The 17,694-nt window shown below is 44.7% G+C and overlaps 1 protein-coding gene across 1 annotated transcript in view; it reads left to right on the top strand.

Moving 5' to 3' along the window:
* Window positions 1-17,694, top strand: part of dner (delta/notch-like EGF repeat containing) — a 184,929-nt gene that overhangs the window by 118,195 nt on the left and 49,040 nt on the right. Inside the window, exon 7 of the mRNA XM_043701666.1 lies at window positions 3,325-3,438. Coding sequence (XP_043557601.1) covers window positions 3,325-3,438 — 114 coding nt within the window. The remainder of the gene's footprint in view (window positions 1-3,324; window positions 3,439-17,694) is intronic.

Here is a 17,694-nt window from a genome sequence, read left to right as displayed (position 1 = left end):
TTAGCTACATTGTATTCCATTTGCCACCTTTCTGCCCAGCTCTGCATCTTCTCTATATCCTGCTGTAACCTGCTACATCCTTCCTCACTGTCAACAACTCCTTCGACTTTCGTATCATCCGCAAACTTGCTTACCCAACCTTCTAACCCCTCTTCCATGTCATTTATAAAAATGACAAACAGCAATGGTCCCAAAACAGATCCTTGCGGAACACCGCTAGTGACGGCACTCCATGAAGAAACTTTGCCATCAACTACTACCCTCTGTCTTCTTCCATCCAGCCAATTCCTAATCCAAACCTCCAACTCACCCTCAATGCCATATCTCCGTATTTTCTGCAGTAGCCTACCATGGGGGACCTTATCAAACGCCTTACTAAAATCCATATATACCACATCTACCGCTTTCCCCTCATCAACCTCCTTCGTCACCTTTTCAAAGAATTCAATAAGGTTTGTGAGGCACGACCTGCCCTTCACAAAACCATGCTGACTATCCTTGATCACATTATTCCTATCCAGATGTGCATAAATCCTATCCCTTACAATTCTCTCTAAGACTTTGCCCACAACAGAAGTGAGACTTTTTTTTTCTGCAGAGTTCCAAAACAATGCAACAGCTTATGAAACAGTAAATGCTGCTCCTGGAATTCGAGGAAACCCCCTCCAACACCTAAAATACCTCAAAAATGAAACAGCTTGTTACAGCCAGAAAGTTTTCCTGTCCTCCATCTTGGATTACCCAGAATCCTTTCTCTTCACAAAGAAACCTTCCAAACTATGAGTCAGAAAAAGCAAGCAAAAAGCCCCTCTTCTCACCTGCATCAAATTTGTATGTTGCTTCTGAATTCCCTGAACTGTATATTCACTCAGGCTGTGTCTCACTCTGGGTGTGATCTCTCCTTCATGGCCAGGTGATGCTCACTATGACAGGACGCAGGGTGGTCAGGAAGCTTGGTCTTCTGGAGCTTCATGGAGGAGGGGACAGGGGTGCAGAGCCAGAGCAGTCCTGGTGGAGATTTCCAAAGCTTCACCCAGGCAGCTGAAAGCATTCCCACCAAAGGTGGGACTTTGGAAATCGAGGGCTGGAGTTGGAGTGGAACGGGGATCTTTGGGCTTGAAGAGTTTACAGAGTTAAGGAGGCGGGTGGAGGATGTTTTGAAAGTCAGAATGAGAATTTTTCAATCAAGGTGTCGCCGGTTCAGGCACTAATGTTGATCTACCATCACGGGTGGAGGCTGGATAGAGTTAGTGTGAGTTGGGTGATAGGAGCAGGGTCTGAATGAGCTCAGTGTTTACAAAGGATGCAAGAGGAGGGGCAGGTGAACTAGGAGGACATTGGAATTGAAACATGATTAATTATCTCAACACAAATGAAGGATCTAATCCAGGCGCCTGGTTTAGTATGTCTCACTGTCATGTTATTTCATAGAACTGTTACAACACGGGAGACCATTTGGTCCATCATGTCTACCCTAGTTTTATCATCCAGTGGCAATCTCCTGCCTTACCCCAGACCCTTGCACACCATTTCCATCCAAATAAACATCCCATACCCTCCTGAATTGAACCTGTCTGTCCCACATTTCCAGGCAGTGTGTTCCAGACCCGAGATGAAAAAGTTCCTTCCCACATCACCATGTGCTTGTTCTGCACATCACTGTTTTCTGACTAGGCCAGGGTTTACTGCCCATCTCTAATTGCCTATCCTCAGTTAGGAATCAACCACATTGCTGTGGGTTTAGAGTCACATGTAGACCAGACCAGGTCAGGATGGCAGTTTCCTTCCCTAAAGGACATTAGTGACCCAGATGACCTTTTTTCCTGGCAATCAATTCATGGTCATCACGAGGTTCCTAACTCCAGATTTTTATTGAATTCAATTCGCTGTGGCAGGACTTGAACCCAGGGCCCCAGAACATTACCTGAGCCTCTAGGTTAACAGTCTAGTGATATTACCACCAGGCCATCACCTCCCCTGAGATTTATGTCTAAATCTGTGACTTTAAAACAATGCTAGAGTCTAGATTAGAAATCTAGGAATCTGATAAAGGGCTTTTGCCCAAAACATCGATTTTCCTGCTCCTCGGATGCTGCCTGACCTGCTGTGCTTTTCCAGCATCACTCTAATCTAGACTCTAATTCTCCAATGTCTGCGCTGCCCACGTCTGCCTTTAAATCAACACTGTCTTGTTTTTGTTCCATCATGAGCAAGAGCAGCTTCTCCCAGTCCAGCTCATGGTTTTGAAACCTGAATCGGATCTCTCCTTCTCTCAAAGGGCGACAGCCCCAGCTTCCTCACTCAATCCTCCTCATGGAGTTTATTTCCTGGATTTACTGAACAATAGACGAATGGACAGTCTGCCTTTTGTAATGTCTCACCCGGATGGGAGCAGGATTTCCATAGACATTCTTCAGGTTCTTGCTGAAAGACCAGCAGATGTCCCTGAGAGGTGCTGTTTACCCTCAGTGTCTGCCAATGTTACAACGCGTTAGAAAATCCCGGTTGAAATTCTAGGCATCACATTGTCAGGTGCACAGATGAACACATAGCTGTGGGATTGATTCGAAGTGACAATGTTGTTCATGCAGCTGATGTATCTTCAGATACTGAGCAAGGCTTTTGACATCAGCATCAGCATAGACCTGCCAGATAACATTGTCTCAAAGTGTTTGAAAACTTACATTCAAAAGTCTAAGTTGTTAATCTCTCCGATAAGCTTGTGCTATTGACAGGATCAAATAAGGGCGAGGTAAATGAAACGATGATCTATTTTCGCTCATAGAGTCCCTACAGTGTGGAGGCAGGCCGTTCAGCCCATCAAGTCCAGACTGACCCTCTGAAGACGATCCCACCCAGACTCACACCCCTACACTAACTCTGCATTTCCTGTGGCCATTCCACCCAGTCTGCACATACCTGGACACTCGGGGCAATTTAGCATGACCAATCCATCCTCACCTACACATCTTTGTATTGGAGGAGGAAGCCAGAGATCCCAGAGGAAGCCCACGTAGACACAGGGAGAACATGCAAACTCCACACATATAGTCCCTGGCATTGTGAGGCAGCCGTGCTAACCACTGAGCCACAGTGCCACCCAAAGAATGAGGGATAGAAGTTGGCCAGGACACTGGGAGAGTCTGTGTTAGCTGCTTTGTCTCTGAAGGCAGAAGGTTTTCATATTTTAAATGCATTGGAAACACTTTATGCAGAACTTTGAGAGCTGAGCGGTGGTAATCTTTCTTATGCTTAATTTCTGAATCGTTTTGCTCAAGGGTATGAGGAGCGGTGACATTTCCTGGATATTTTCTGTGTTGCCAGGTTACACAGGAGAAGTGTGCGAGTCCCAGATCAATCACTGTACCTCACAGCCCTGCGAACATGGAGCTACCTGTCTGAGCAGAGCCACTGGCTACAGCTGTGTGTGTCCCGAAGGTAAGTAATGTGCAAGTGTGTCCATCGCTTCACAGCTTTCTACTGCGCTGCATCATGGAAGTGACCACAGAAAGCAGAGTCCAGGCAGGATATGTTGTTACTCTCCTTTGAAGACAGGAAATGCCTGTGAGATCTTCCAACCATGGGAGAAATATAAGATTTCACTGAGTTCCACCAGAAGAGATGTTCAAAGCCCTTTTCATAGGCAGTGTGTCAACATTGATTGAGAATGGTTAATTTTCCTGTTCTCATATCAACTTATAAAATTTCCCAATATAACTGAATAAAACCAAGATTTCCATTAAAGAAGCTGCAATATGCAGTGTGACATATCTACTCAAGACAGCTTTATACGTGAAGGTGAACTGAGCTATTTCGGGAAGGGTCTTGCTCACTTTGTGTGGAGCCCACGGCCGATTTGAAGGGTCCCTTCATTTTACTTGATGACGTTTCTAAATATGACCTGTCTGGGCCGAACATTCTGTCTCTGTGCTGAGTAGGTATTGGAAATCTGCAGGACTTATTGCAGCAGTACTAGGCAATGTGTTGGCAAAATAATCAGGGACTGGTTTTTATCGGAGCGTAGGTCACATTTCTCTGAGTGTTTGCTGGGCTCCTGCGGGCCTCAGCTCCCACACAACACAAAGACTGCCTTGGCTTTTCTGTCTACTGAACTTGCTATTGCAAAGCAGATGTCTAGTTAGCTCAGTTAGCAACATCGCAAGATATCCGCACTGTGGGTTCAACCCCCACAGCTGAAGTTATCATGAAGGAGTCCTGCTGACCCAGCCTTGTCTCCCACCTGGGGCCTAGTGACCTTCGGCTTTAACTCACTACCTGTTGTCTCTCTCAAATGGGACTGTTCACATTGGGTTTCTACACTCGACCTCCCCTCAAGTTTCAGCATCGCTAACCATTCATCACTTGTCTTTATTTGCCCCAATATCAAGCAAGAAGACCCAGAAATCCATTCGAATTCTCCTCGCTGTTATATAATTTATCGACTGGGATGTGCCCACTAAAAACCAGGGGTTTGATGAGACCCTACATTGTTTCAGCAAGCAGTCTGAGGCCATATAGTGACCCCATCAAAATTACATTTTACCCCCTGCTCCCATACCTTGCATTACTCTAGAAAAACGTCAATGGGCATTCAGGGAAAGTGGAATTAATTGACTCATTGACAGAACATAGGACTGTAGAATAGTTCAGCAGAAAGACATGCCCCTCAGCCAACCATGTCTGTGCTGACCGTGATGCCATTCGAAGCAAAGGGTAGGAGAGATCAAAATGAGGGAGCTTAGATTTAAGGTGAGATGGGAAAAAATTAGAAAGGACCTGAGAGGCAACTTTCTCACACAGCGGGTGGTTAGTGTGTGAAATGAACTGCCAGAGGAAGTGATGGGTACAGGGGTACGCTTACATCATTTAAAAGACATTTGGACAGGTACATGAACAGGAAAGGTTTCGAGGGACGTGAGCCAAACACAGGTGAGTGGGACTAGTTTAGTCTGACTCTCTGACTAACTGTCTGACTCTAATCTCATCTGTCTCCACATGCCCCATATCTCTCTATTCCCTACTTGTTCATGTGTCTGTCTGAATGCTTATCAAATATTGCTCTTGTACTGATATACTTGTTGATGTGGCAAAATACTGGAAATGATCAGGTAGACAGATACCAGTCTAAGTGACAAATTCAGCTGTCAAACTTCAGACTTGGGCCTTTCTCAACTATATCAATCTACAGCCAAGCTGTATTGTTTATTCCACGTAATTTGTTGAACTAGCTAACATTTACCTTATATCGGGGTGTGCATACCGAACAAGGAAACATCCAATAAATAATTTCTGTAAGTGCAGACATGTTGGGTTGAAGGGCCTGTTCCTGTGCAGTACTCATTGAGTTATAGAGTCATACAGCTTGGAAACCGACCCTTCGGTCCATCAGTACAGATTCCAGTATCTGCAGTCATTTGCTCCTCCTTTCATCTACCATGTCCATGACGACCATGTTCCCAAACAAATCTAATCCCAGCTGCCTGCCCCTGGCCCATATCCCTCCAAACATTTCCTATTCATGTACTTATCCAAATGTCTTTTAAATATTGTAACTCTCCCTGCATCCACCACTTTCTCTGGAAGTTCATTCCACACATGAACCACTCTCTGTGTAAAAAAGTTACCCCTCAACTCTTTTTTAAATCTGTCTCCTCTTGCCTTAAAAATACACCCCATGGTTTTGAACTCCCCCACCACTGAGAAAAGACCCTTGTCATTCACCTTATCTATGACCATCCTGATTTTGTGTTCTGTAAGCAAATAAAGAAAAATATACTTAATTTGGAAAAGGAACTTTTTTTTGTTGCATGCTTTAATGGAAGTATTGCAATTCAAATCAATTGCAGGATGAAACTTTCTGTCATCTAAGTTCCGAATGCAATGCAGAATACCCTGATGATATTCAGACAGATGGGGTACAGAGACAAAATCTATAAAGTGTATGTGCGTACTTTATGAGAGACAGATACTTACTTGATTTGAATAGATACTCAGTGGCAATCTGTAATAATGCTGAGCTGTTATGCCAATGTTGATTGCCAGCCCACATCTTGTGCTAACAACCCACCTGGGGGTATCAACTATCTGCTGCAGTTGTTCCTCACTAACAGAAGTAATTCAAAATCTGTTACATCCTTGGTACTATCTGTTGTAATGCTCAGTGTTAACAGTGGTAGGCATAATTAATGTGACACCTTACATTGCTGTTGTCATTTCAAGTTGTGATTAAAGTACATTTAGAAATTTAACTTTTAAAAATTCATCTAGCGATATATTCTAATTAGCAAAGCTTTCCCTTCACCCATACTGTCTTTTCCTCATCTTCATTACATACTTGGCACTGCGTTCTATATTAAACACTGCTGAATTGTGATCCTCAATGGCAGTGGTGTCAGTGCAGTCAGCAGAATCTCCCAGACTATTAGCCGAAGAGAGAACTCCCGCTGTTGTTATTCTCTGACTCCTATTGTTCTGTCAGCTAACAAAAGGTGCTGACACCTTCCTCTGAGTGGGGAAGTATCCGGCCTGCGTTTGCTCACTATCTGATGACAGAACTGGGTTTAGAGATTTTGTCATGAGTTTAGGATTGTATTCCACTTTGAGAAAGCTTTGGGGAGTAAAGAAAGTTTTATTTTAAAATGGCCTACTTCGGAAATTACCCTGCTTTGTAAAAACCTCTCAAAGCCCAAAGTGGGTGACCTTCTATTTGCCTACTACTGTGATAGTTTTCCCCAAACACATAACCTGTTAATGCGGCCATGTTAAACTTCCCATTACACTGCATGTAATAGCAGCTGTCATTGTGCCATCAGCTAGCTTGGATATGTGGCTTTTAATTCCATCACCTATTGTTTGCAGTGAACTGTTGAGGCTACAACACAGATGTGGGTTAAGTGCAGTAACCAAGATTAAGTGATACAGTTGGGGTGAGTCATTGGATCATTACTTGTACACTTACGAAGAGACTGTCTTCCACAACTAGTGAGTGAGCACCAGAGAGGCTGAAGCTCAACAGCACCTACCAAAATCTTATTTTAGTTCAATCTGATAAGTTTTGTTTAACGTTTTGTTACTGTTTCCCCTTTAAGGGGGGTGGATCATTATTTAACTAAGTTCATTGAATTTATTCAGAAATCACACCACACCAACTGTAACTCGGTGTCATGTGGTTTGTGACTTTGTCCACCCCAGTCCAACACCAGCACCTCCACATCATGGAATTTATTGTTTTAGGAGCAGGAGGAGGCTATTCGGCCCTTTGAGACGGTTCCACCCTTCAATAGGATCATGGCTGATCTGGTTGTGATCTCAGTTTTTACTGACCATCTCATAACCCTCCACTCCCTGGTCTGTCAAAAATATACAAAACTCAGCCTTGAATAAAAATAAAGACCGTTCTAGCACTAACTTCTGCGGAAGAGAAATTGACCCCCTTATTCTTTAACCAGGCCTTTCGTTATAGTCTCTCCCATCCTCGTGGTATCTATCCTGTCCAATCACCTCCAGATCTTTCAATAAGATTACTGCTCATCCTTCTAAACTCTGTTGGGTATTGGTCTAATTTGTTCCCCAAACAGCTTCTGGTTTAGTGGCAAAGGGGAGGGGGACTGATTGTATTCGATACTAATGTCAAATGACACAACAGGTTTATGCTTCCCACCTGAGCAGTTCATGTTTCGGCTCCTTCCACTGCCTGAAAAATATAGGATCTGCTGAAAATCAGTGTCAGACTTGCACCTCAGGGCCCTGCTTGTCATTTCTAAAGATTTATTGCGCCTGATTTACTGCATCCGTTGCTCCCGATGTGGTCTCCTCCACATTGGAGAGACCGTGCACAAAAACGCGAACCAGTTCAAGGAGCATTTATAGTCCATACGCTCTAATCCTGGTCGCCATCCATTTCGAGTCCCCCTCCCACCACCCTGATGACAGGGTGGGCCTCCTCCACCATCAACACAAGACCACACGCAAACTGGAGGAAGAACTCCTCACCTTCCGCCTCAGGAGCTTACAACCATACGGCCTTAACATAGAATTCACCAGCTTCCAAATCTCCCCACTGCCCCAAACTCATCCCAGGCCCAGCCCTTCCTCTCCACCCAGCCCCCTTGCCCTGAGCATACCTGTCCATCTTCCTTCCAACCGCTCCACCCTTCCCACTGAGTCACGGGTCTGTAATGGGTTGTCCTCAAGGAATTAGAGTCGTGGGTTTGTAATAGATTGTCCTCAGGGGATTAGAGTCATGGGTTTGTAATGGGCTGTCCTCAGGGGATTAGAGTCACAGGTTTGTAATGGATTGTCCTCAGGGAATTAGAGTTGTGGGTTTGTAATAGATTGTCCTCAGGGGATTAGAGTCGTGGGTTTGTAAAGGGCTGTCCTCAGGGGATTAGAGTCACGGGTTTATAATGAGTTGTCTTCAGGGGATTAGTGTCACGGGTTTGTAATGAGTTGTCTTCAGGAGTTTAGAGTCACAGGTTTGTAATGAGTTGTCTTCAGAGGATTAGAGTCACAGGTTTGTAATGAGTTGTCTTCAGAGGATTAGAGTCACGGGTTTGTAATGAGTTGTCTTCAGTGAATTAGTGTCATGGGTTTGTAATGAGTTTTCTTCAGGGGATTAGAGTCGTGGGTTTGTAATGAGTTGTCTTCAGGGGATTAGAGTCACGGGTTTGTAATGAGTTATCTTCAGGGAATTAGAGTCATGGGTTTGTAATGAGTTGTCTTCAGGGGATTAGAGTCGTGGGTTTGTAATGAGTTGTCTTCAGGGGATTAGAGTCGTGGGTTTGTAATGAGTTGTCTTCAGGGGATTAGAGTCATGGGTTTGTAACGGGTTATTGTCAGGGGATTAGAGTCATGGGTTTGTAATGGATTGTCCTCAGGGAATTAGAGTTGTGGGTTTGTAATGGGCTGTCCTCAGGGGATTAGAGTCACGGGTTTATAATGAGTTGTCTTCAGGGGATTAGAGTCGTGGGTTTGTAATGAGTTGTCTTCAGGGGATTAGAGTCGTGGGTTTGTAATGAGTTGTCTTCAGGGGATTAGAGTCGTGGGTTTGTAATGAGTTGTCTTCAGGGGATTAGAGTCGTGGGTTTGTAATGAGTTGTCTTCAGGGGATTAGAGTCGTGGGTTTGTAATGAGTTGTCTTCAGGGGATTAGAGTCGTGGGTTTGTAATGAGTTGTCGTGGATTTGTAAAGGGCTGTCCTCAGGGGATTAGAGTCACGGGTTTATAATGAGTTGTCTTCAGGGGATTAGAGTCACGGGTTTGTAATGAGTTGTCTTCAGGGGTTTAGAGTCACAGGTTTGTAATGAGTTGTCTTCAGGGGATTAGAGTCACGGGTTTGTAATGAGTTGTCTTCAGTGAATTAGTGTCATGGGTTTGTAACGGGTTATTGTCAGGGGATTAGAGTCATGGGTTTGTAATGAGTTGTCCTTGGGGGATTAGAGTCATGGGAATGTAATGGGTGATCCTCAGGGGATTAGAATCACAGGTTTGTAATGGATTGTCCTCAGGGGATTAGAGTCACAGGTTTGTAATGGGTTGTCTTCAGGGGATTAGAGTCATGGGTTTGTAATGAGTTGTCTTCAGGGAATTAGAGTCATGGGTTTGTAATGGATTGTCCTGAGGGGATTAGAGTAGCAGGTTTGTAATGGGTTGTCTTCAGGGGATTAGAGTCATGGGTTTGTAATGAGTTGTCCTTGGGGGATTAGAATCACGGGTTTGTAATGAGTTGTCTTCAGGGGATTAGAGTCACAGGTTTGTAATGAGTTGTCCTTGGGGGTTTAGAGTCATGGGAATGTAATGGTGATCCTCAGGGGATTAGAGTCACAGGTTTGTAATGGATTGTCCTCAGGGGATTAGAGTTGTGGGTGTGTAATGGGTTGTGGAAGGAGATCCACCTTGGCAAGATCATTCAGGATATTATAAACTCCGATCAAATCAGTCTCACTCTTCTCAACCCCTGTGAAAATAAACTCAGTCTGTCCAACCGCTCCTCATGAGACAACGTGCTCTTTCCAGGTTAGGTGAATTGGCAATGCCAAATTGCCCATAGTGTCCAGGGATGTGCTGACTAGGTGGGTTAGCCGCACGGTTATGGGGTGGGATGTTCTTCAGAGGGTCAGTGTGGGCTGAATGGCCTGCTTCCACACTGTATTGATTTCATACAAGGCTGATTTTGTTGAGGTCATCAGAACCCTGATGCCAGGCAATGCTCTCAGTTGGGTACCAGTACTGGTATGGCAAGGCATCACTTCTCATGTTCCCGCAGATGGTTATTTAAAGACGATGAATGAAACAGTGAAGTTGGAGACTCAAACAGAGAGCCAGTGCAATGTCCAGCTGGCAATCTCACAGAGGGAGAGATATAGGCATTGCTGTGTCAGGTAGAACACCAGGAGACTGTTTCAGAATGAAAATAACTCTGCACGATTGTACAAGGACCTAGTTATGGTGCAAGAGTAGTCTCCCAACCCCGGGACCTGGAGGCCCATGTTCAAATCCCAGCTGCTCCACTGTGGTGTAATAACATCTCTGAACAGCTCAATTAGAAAAATAGACAAATCCCTAATAATCAGAGAAGTTGGGCCATTACATGTGGACGGTCACATCACAGACGGTCCGAGCTGGAGTGGTGGACAGCACATACCAATGACCGTCACTGGATTGGAGCTGGGAATCTCGCTCCAGCTTGACTCTGGGATCCAGCTTTAACCGTATTTGGGTCAGCATTGGGAAGATCCCAAAGGCAACAACTTCTCTCTCCATTGGCCGACTCATGAGGTTCTGCCGAGCTGCACTCACGCAGGTTTAATTGTTTGTAAATGGGAGCAAGTCAAGTTATGCTAGTTGTGCATGTTACCTTATATTAGTTATACTAGTTATTCATGCTATTTTCCACTCTTGCTCTCGGTCCCACCTCCCGGGAAAGGTTAGCACAAAGCGTCTGTTGTTCTACACAAATGCAACATTGGTGACAATCTACTTTCAGGGTCACTCACTTCACAGAATGGTTACAATGCAGAACAAGGCCATTTGGCCTCACTGCGCCGGGGACCCAGGTTCGATTCCAGCCTCGGGTGACTGACTGTGTGGAGTTTGCACATTCTCCCGTGTCTGCTTGGGTCCCCTCCGGGTGCTCCGGTTTCCTCCCACAGTCCAAAGATGTCCCAAGAGGTCAGGGGAATTGGCCAGGCTAAACTGCCCGTAGTGTTAGGTGCAGGGGTACATGTAGGGGAATAGGGTAGGTGTATGGGTCTGGGTAGATTATTCTTCGGAGCGACGGTGTGGATTTGTCGGGCTGAAGGCCCTGTTTCCACACTATAGGGATTCTATAGGGATTCTTTGTCCGTGTCATCTCCCTGTCGGCCAGTGCCCCTGCCTTTTCTCTCTCTCCCTGCACACCATTTCTAGGTAAACATCCAATTCACTCTTGAATGCCAAGCAGTGCATTCCAGGCGCATGCTACTCGCTGGGTGAAAAGGTTTATTTGTCACATCATCCTTGCTCAGTTTGCACATCGCTTTAGACCCTTTTGCATTGCACAACACGATTTTTGAAAATAACCAGTGTCTCATTGTGATAGCTGGTAATGACGTTTGTGAGAGAAAGCGAGAGGGCCTGGGAACCAAGGGACTTTGGAAGCCAATGGGAATGTGACATTCGAAACGTAAACAGATTAGCCAGGATTGTATTGAATGGCAGCATCATCTTGAGGGGCCGAATGGACTACTTCTACCCCTAATTTGCATATCCATATGGGTTGACCATGTGATGGCTGATAATGAATTAATTGAAAGGGGAGGGTACAGGGGCTGGGGTGAAACGGAAAGCAGTCATGGTAGTTCCAATGAGTGCTTGTGCGATCTATATGTAACACAAATGTTTACTTGGAGGTCTCTGGAGGGTTTGTTTCCAGCTAATCTGGTATCAACTGTTCTGAGTCATCTCGAGAGCTGCCATTTGTCTCAGGTTTTACAATGCAGTGTGCGAGTGAGCCAGGCCAAACCCCCTTCAAATATATCCAGGAGATAGCCCACACCCTCACTTTCATCTTATTTAAAAGCAAGTGTAAGCTGCTGTGTTCCACATGTAATTCAATTGGCTACACTACTTGGCTGGAATGAAAACACATTCTATTCTTACTATATAGTTGATATACAAACACAAGAAAGAAAAATTGATATACTTTAACCCTATTGGAAAACTTAACAGAAGAGTAGATTATTTAACTACTAAACAGTAACTGTTCCAATATAGTAACATCCCATAAACACACCCTTGGCAAAGGCAAATTCAGTAAACTTATGTCTTACAGGCAATTCTCCAGTCCAGGAAGAAAGAACATCAAGAGAAAATTCTGGCAGAAAGAGAGAAAGAGAGAGAGCACAAGTGTTTTGCTGTAGCAGGGAGAGATGTAATGGCAGCTTCAAAACCCCAAAAACTACTGAAACATAAACTTAAATCCTAGATCTTTGGGAGCCTGACCTCACCCATTCAGGCTGCTTCTATTGTTACAATTTTTTTTTAAAACCCCAAGACCTCACAAGCTGTTTACTTCATTGATTTTGAGCAGACCACGCTTCATAAAAAAATAGAAAAAGATAAACCTCTTAAAGGTAGAGTATTGTCACAACTGTGGCCAAAGCGTCTGGTGATATGATAAGATCCAGGAACTTGACTCAACTGGGTGTTGAGATTCTTAAAGTTACATCACTCTTAAAGTGATAGTACTAGCAATGATGGAACTGAAAGTCTGAAACAAGGTGGGGTCAGTGGGAAAGCAAAGGGCTAAGGAATACAATGTGAATGTGTGGATAGGGCTCATAAGTGCCACTTGTGTAAGAAATGGGAAGGGAACTATTGAGAAATATGTTTTCTTTGCAACTCCCAGGCTGGTGTACAGTTTCTTGCAATGGATACCTAGTCAACTTCATGTACCCTGTTACTGCCAACCCAATAGAAAAGAAGATTGCCTATAGAGGAACCTTGATTATCTGGCATTCAATTATCCAAACAATGTATTCCCCGCCCATGTCTTCTGGAATATTGTGTCCGGTTCTGCTCACCCTGCAATAGCAAGGATACTATTCAATTGGAGAGGATTCAGAAAAGATTTACCGGAGTGTTATAGAGTCATAGAGATGTACAGCATGGAAATAGAGCCTTCGGTCCAACCCGTCCATGCCAACTAGATATCCCAACCCAATCTAGTCCCACCTGCCAGCACCCGGCCCATATCCCTCCAAACCCTTCCTATTCATATACCCATCCAAATGCCTTTTAAATGTTGTAATTGTACCAGCCTCCACCACTTCCTCTGGCAGCTAATTCCATTCACATACCACCCTCTGTGTGAAAAAGTTGCCCCTTAGGTCTCTTTTATATCTTTCCCCTCTCACCCTAAACCTATGCCCTCTAGTTCTGTACTCCCCGACCCCAGGGACAAGCCTCTCCCTGTAGCTCAAATCCTCCAACCCTGGCAACATCCTCGTACATCTTTTCTGAACCCTTTCAAGTTTCACAACACCTTTCCGATAGGAAGGAGACCAGAATTGCACGCAATATTCCAACAGTGGCCTAACCAATGTCCTGTACAGCTGCAACATTACCTCCCAACTCCTGTACTCAATACTCTGACCAATAAAAGAAAGCATACCAATCGCCTTCTTCACTATCCTATCTACCTGCGACTCCACTTTCAAGGAGCTATGAACCTGTACTCCAAGGTTTCTTTGTTCAGCAACACTCCCTGGGACTTTACCATTACGTGTACACATCCTTCATCAGCATGGGCTTTTGCCCGAAACGTCAATTTTCCTGCTCCTCGGATGCTGCCTGAACTGCTGTGCTTTCCCAGCACCACTCTAATCTAGACTCTGGTTTCCAGCATCTGCAGTCATTGCTTTTACCTAGTGTACACATCCTGCTAAGATTTGCTTTCCTAAAATGCAGCACCTCGCATTTATCTGAATTAAACTCCATCTGCCACTTCTCAGCCCATTGGCCCATCTGGTCAAGATCCTGCTATAATCTGAGGTAACCCCCTTCGCTGTCCACTACACCTCCAATTTTGGTGTCATCGGCAAACGTACTAACTGTACCTCTTATGCTCGCATCCAAATCATTTATATAAATGACAAAAAGTAGAGGGCCTAGCACTGATCCTTGTGGCACTCCACTGGTCACAGGCCTCCAGTCTGAAAAATAACCCTCCACTACCACCCTCTGTCTTCTACCTTTGAGCCAGTTCTGTATCCAAATGGCTAGTTCTCCCTGTATTCTGTGAGATCTAACCTTGCTAATCAGTCTCCCATGGGGAACCTTATCGAACGCCTTACTGAAGTCCATACAGATCACATTACAGCTCTGCCCTCATCAATCCTCTTTGCTACTTCCTCAAAAAACTCAATCAAGTTTGTAAGACAGGATTTTCCACACACAAAGCCATGTTGACTATCCCTAATCAGGTAAAAACAATGACTGCAGGTGCTGGAAACCAGATTCTGGATTAGTGGTGCTGGAAGAGCACAGCAGTTCAGGCAGCATCCGAGGAGCAGTAAAATCGATGTTTCTGGCAAAAGCCCTTCATCAAGAATACAGGCAGAGTGCCTGAAGGGTGCAGAGATAAATGAGAGGAGAGTGGGGGGTGGGGAGAAGTAGCATATTCTTGTAGAGAGAGGAGGAAAACTTCTTCAAGGCATTCCTTGCCTTTCCAAATACATGTACGTCCTGTCCCTCAGGATTCCCGCCAACAACTTGCCCACCACTGATGTAAGGCTCACCGGTCTATAGTTCCCTGGCCACCCTCCTTAAACAGTGGCACCACATTTCCCAACCTCCAGTCTTCTGGCACCTCACCTGTGACTATCGATGATACAAATATCTCTGCAAGAGGCCCAGCAATCACTTCCCTAGCTTCCCACAGAGTTCTCGGGTACACCTGATCAGGTCCTGGGCATTTATCCACCTTTACCCGATTCAAGACATCCAGCACTTCCTCCTCTGTAATCTGGACATTTTGCAAAATGTCACCATCCACTTCCCTACAGTCTATATCTTCCATGTCCTTTTCCACAGTAAATACTGCTGCAAAATACTCATTTAGTATCTGCCCCATTTTCTGCAGGTCCACACAAAGGCCGCCTTGCTGATATTTGAGGGGCCCTATTCTCTCCCTAGTTACCCTTTTATCCTTAATGTATTTATAAAAACTTTTTGAATTCTCCTTGCCAAAGCTACCTCATGTCCCCTTTTTGATTAGATTAGGTTCCCTACAGTGTGGAAACAGGCCCTTCGGCCCAACAAGTCCGCACTGACCCTCCGAAGAGCAACCCACCCAGACCCATTCCACTACATTCACCCCTGACTAATGCACCTAACACTATGGGCAATTTAGCACGGGCAATTTAGCACGGCCAATTCACCTAACCTGCACATCTTTGGACTGTGGGAGGAAACCGGAGCACCTGGAGGAAACCCACGCAGACACGGGGAGAATGTGCAAACTCCACACACAGTTGCCCGAGATGGGAATTGAACCCAGGTTTCTGGTGCTGTGAGGCAGCAGTGCTAACCACTGAGCCACCATATCACCCTCCTGATTTCCCTCTTAGGAGTACTCCTACTTCCTTTATACTCTTCTAAGGATTCACTCGATCTCTCCTGCCTATACCTTACATATGCTTCCTTCTTTTTCTTAACCAAATTCTCAATTTCTTTAGTCATCCAGCATTCCCTGTACCTACCAGCCTTTCCTTTCACCCTGACAGGAATATACATTCTCTGGATTCTTATTATCTCATTTCTGAAGGCTTCCCATTTTCCAGCCGTCCCTTTACCTGCGAACATCTGCCTCCAATCAGCTTTTGAAAGTTCTTGCCTAATACCGTCAAAATTGGCCTTTCTCCAATTTAGAACTTCAACTTTTAGATCTAGTCTATACTTTTCCATCAGTATTTAAAATCTAATAGAATTATGGTCACTGGCCCTAAAGTGCTCCCCCATTGACACCTCAGTCACCTGCCCTGCCTTATTTCCCAATAGTAAGTCAAGGTTTGCACCTTCTCTAGTAGGTACATCCACATACTGAATCAGAAAATTGTCTTATACACACTTAACAAATTCATGCTGGGAATGGAGGGTTTGAGTTATAACAATAGACTGGATAGCCTGAGACTTTTTTCACTAAGGTGTAGGATATTGAGGGGGTGACCTTATAGAGGTTTATAAAACCATAAGAGGCATGGATAAGGTGAATAGCAAGGGTCTTTCCCCTGGGGTGGGGGAGTTCAAAACTAGGGGCATACTTTAAAGTGGAAAGAGAAAGTTTTTAAAAATATATGATGGGCAACTTGTTTACATAGAGTTTGGAATATTGCATTCAATTCTGATATCCCTGCTATAGGAAAGATGTTGTGAAACTTGAAAGGGTTCAGAAAGGACGTTGTCAGGATTGGAGCGGATTGAGCTATAGGGAGAGGCTGAATAGGCTGGGACAGTTTTTCCTGGAGTGTCAGAGGCTGAGGGGTGACCTTGTACAGGATGGGATAGGATAAAATAGATGCCCACCTGGGATGGGGGAGTCCAGAAATAGAGGGCATAGGATTAGGATGAGAGGGGAAAGATATAAAAGGAACCTAAGGAGCAACGTTTTCACACAGAGGGTGATGCGTGTATGGAATGAGCTGCCAGAGGAATTGGTGGAGGCTGGTACAATTACAGCATTTAAAAGGCTCTGAATGTAGGTTTGCCCACTGAGCTGGAAGGTTCATTTTCAGACATTTCATCACCATACTAGGTAACTTCTTCAGTGAGCTTCCGGACAAAGCACTGCTCGTGTTTCCTGCTTTCTATTTATGTGTTTGGGTTGCCTTAGGTTGGTGATGTCATTTCCTGTGGATATGTCATTTCCTATGGTGATATCATTTCCTGTTCTTTATCTCAGAGAGTCGTAAATGGGGTCCAAGTCAATGTGTTTATTGATAGAGTACCGTTTGGAATGCTATGCTTCTAGGAATTCTCGTGTGTGTCTCTGTTTGCCTTGTCCCAGAATGGATGTGTTGTCCCAGTCGAAGTGGTGTCTTTCCTTATCTGTATGTAAGGATACTAGTGAGAGTGGATCATGTCTTTTTGTGGCTAGTTGATGTTCATGTATCCTGGTGGCTAGTTTTCTGCCTGTTTGTCCAATGTAGTGTTTGTTACAGTTCTTGCACGATATTTTGTAACTGACATTAGTTTTGCTCATTGTCTGTATAGGGAGTTTCATGAGCTGCTGTTTTAGTGTGTTGGTGGGCTTTTTGGCTACCATGATGCCAATGGGTCTGAGCAGTCATTTCTGAGATGTCTTTGATGTAGGGGAGAGTGGCTAGAGTTTATGGACGTGTTTTGTCAGCTTGTTTGGGTTTGTTGCTCAGAAATCAGCAGACTGTGTTCATTGGGTACCCATTTTTGAATACATAGTATAGGTGATTTTCCTCTGCTGTCGTTCCTCTGTGCTGCAGTGTGTCGTGGCTCATTGAAATAATGAGTCTAGATTAGAGTGGTGCTGGAAGAGCACAGCAGTTCAGGCAGCATCCGAGGAGCAGTAAAATCAATGTTTCGGGCAAAAGCCCTTCATCAGGAATATAGGCAGAGAGCCTGAAGGGTGGAGAGATAAATGAGGAAGGTGGGGGTGGGGGTGGGGAGAAAGTAGCATAGAGTA

This window comes from Chiloscyllium plagiosum, chromosome 13 (genome assembly GCF_004010195.1).
Source record: "Chiloscyllium plagiosum isolate BGI_BamShark_2017 chromosome 13, ASM401019v2, whole genome shotgun sequence".
Lineage (NCBI taxonomy): Eukaryota > Metazoa > Chordata > Chondrichthyes > Orectolobiformes > Hemiscylliidae > Chiloscyllium > Chiloscyllium plagiosum.
This window is presented reverse-complemented; position numbering and strand designations above follow the sequence as displayed.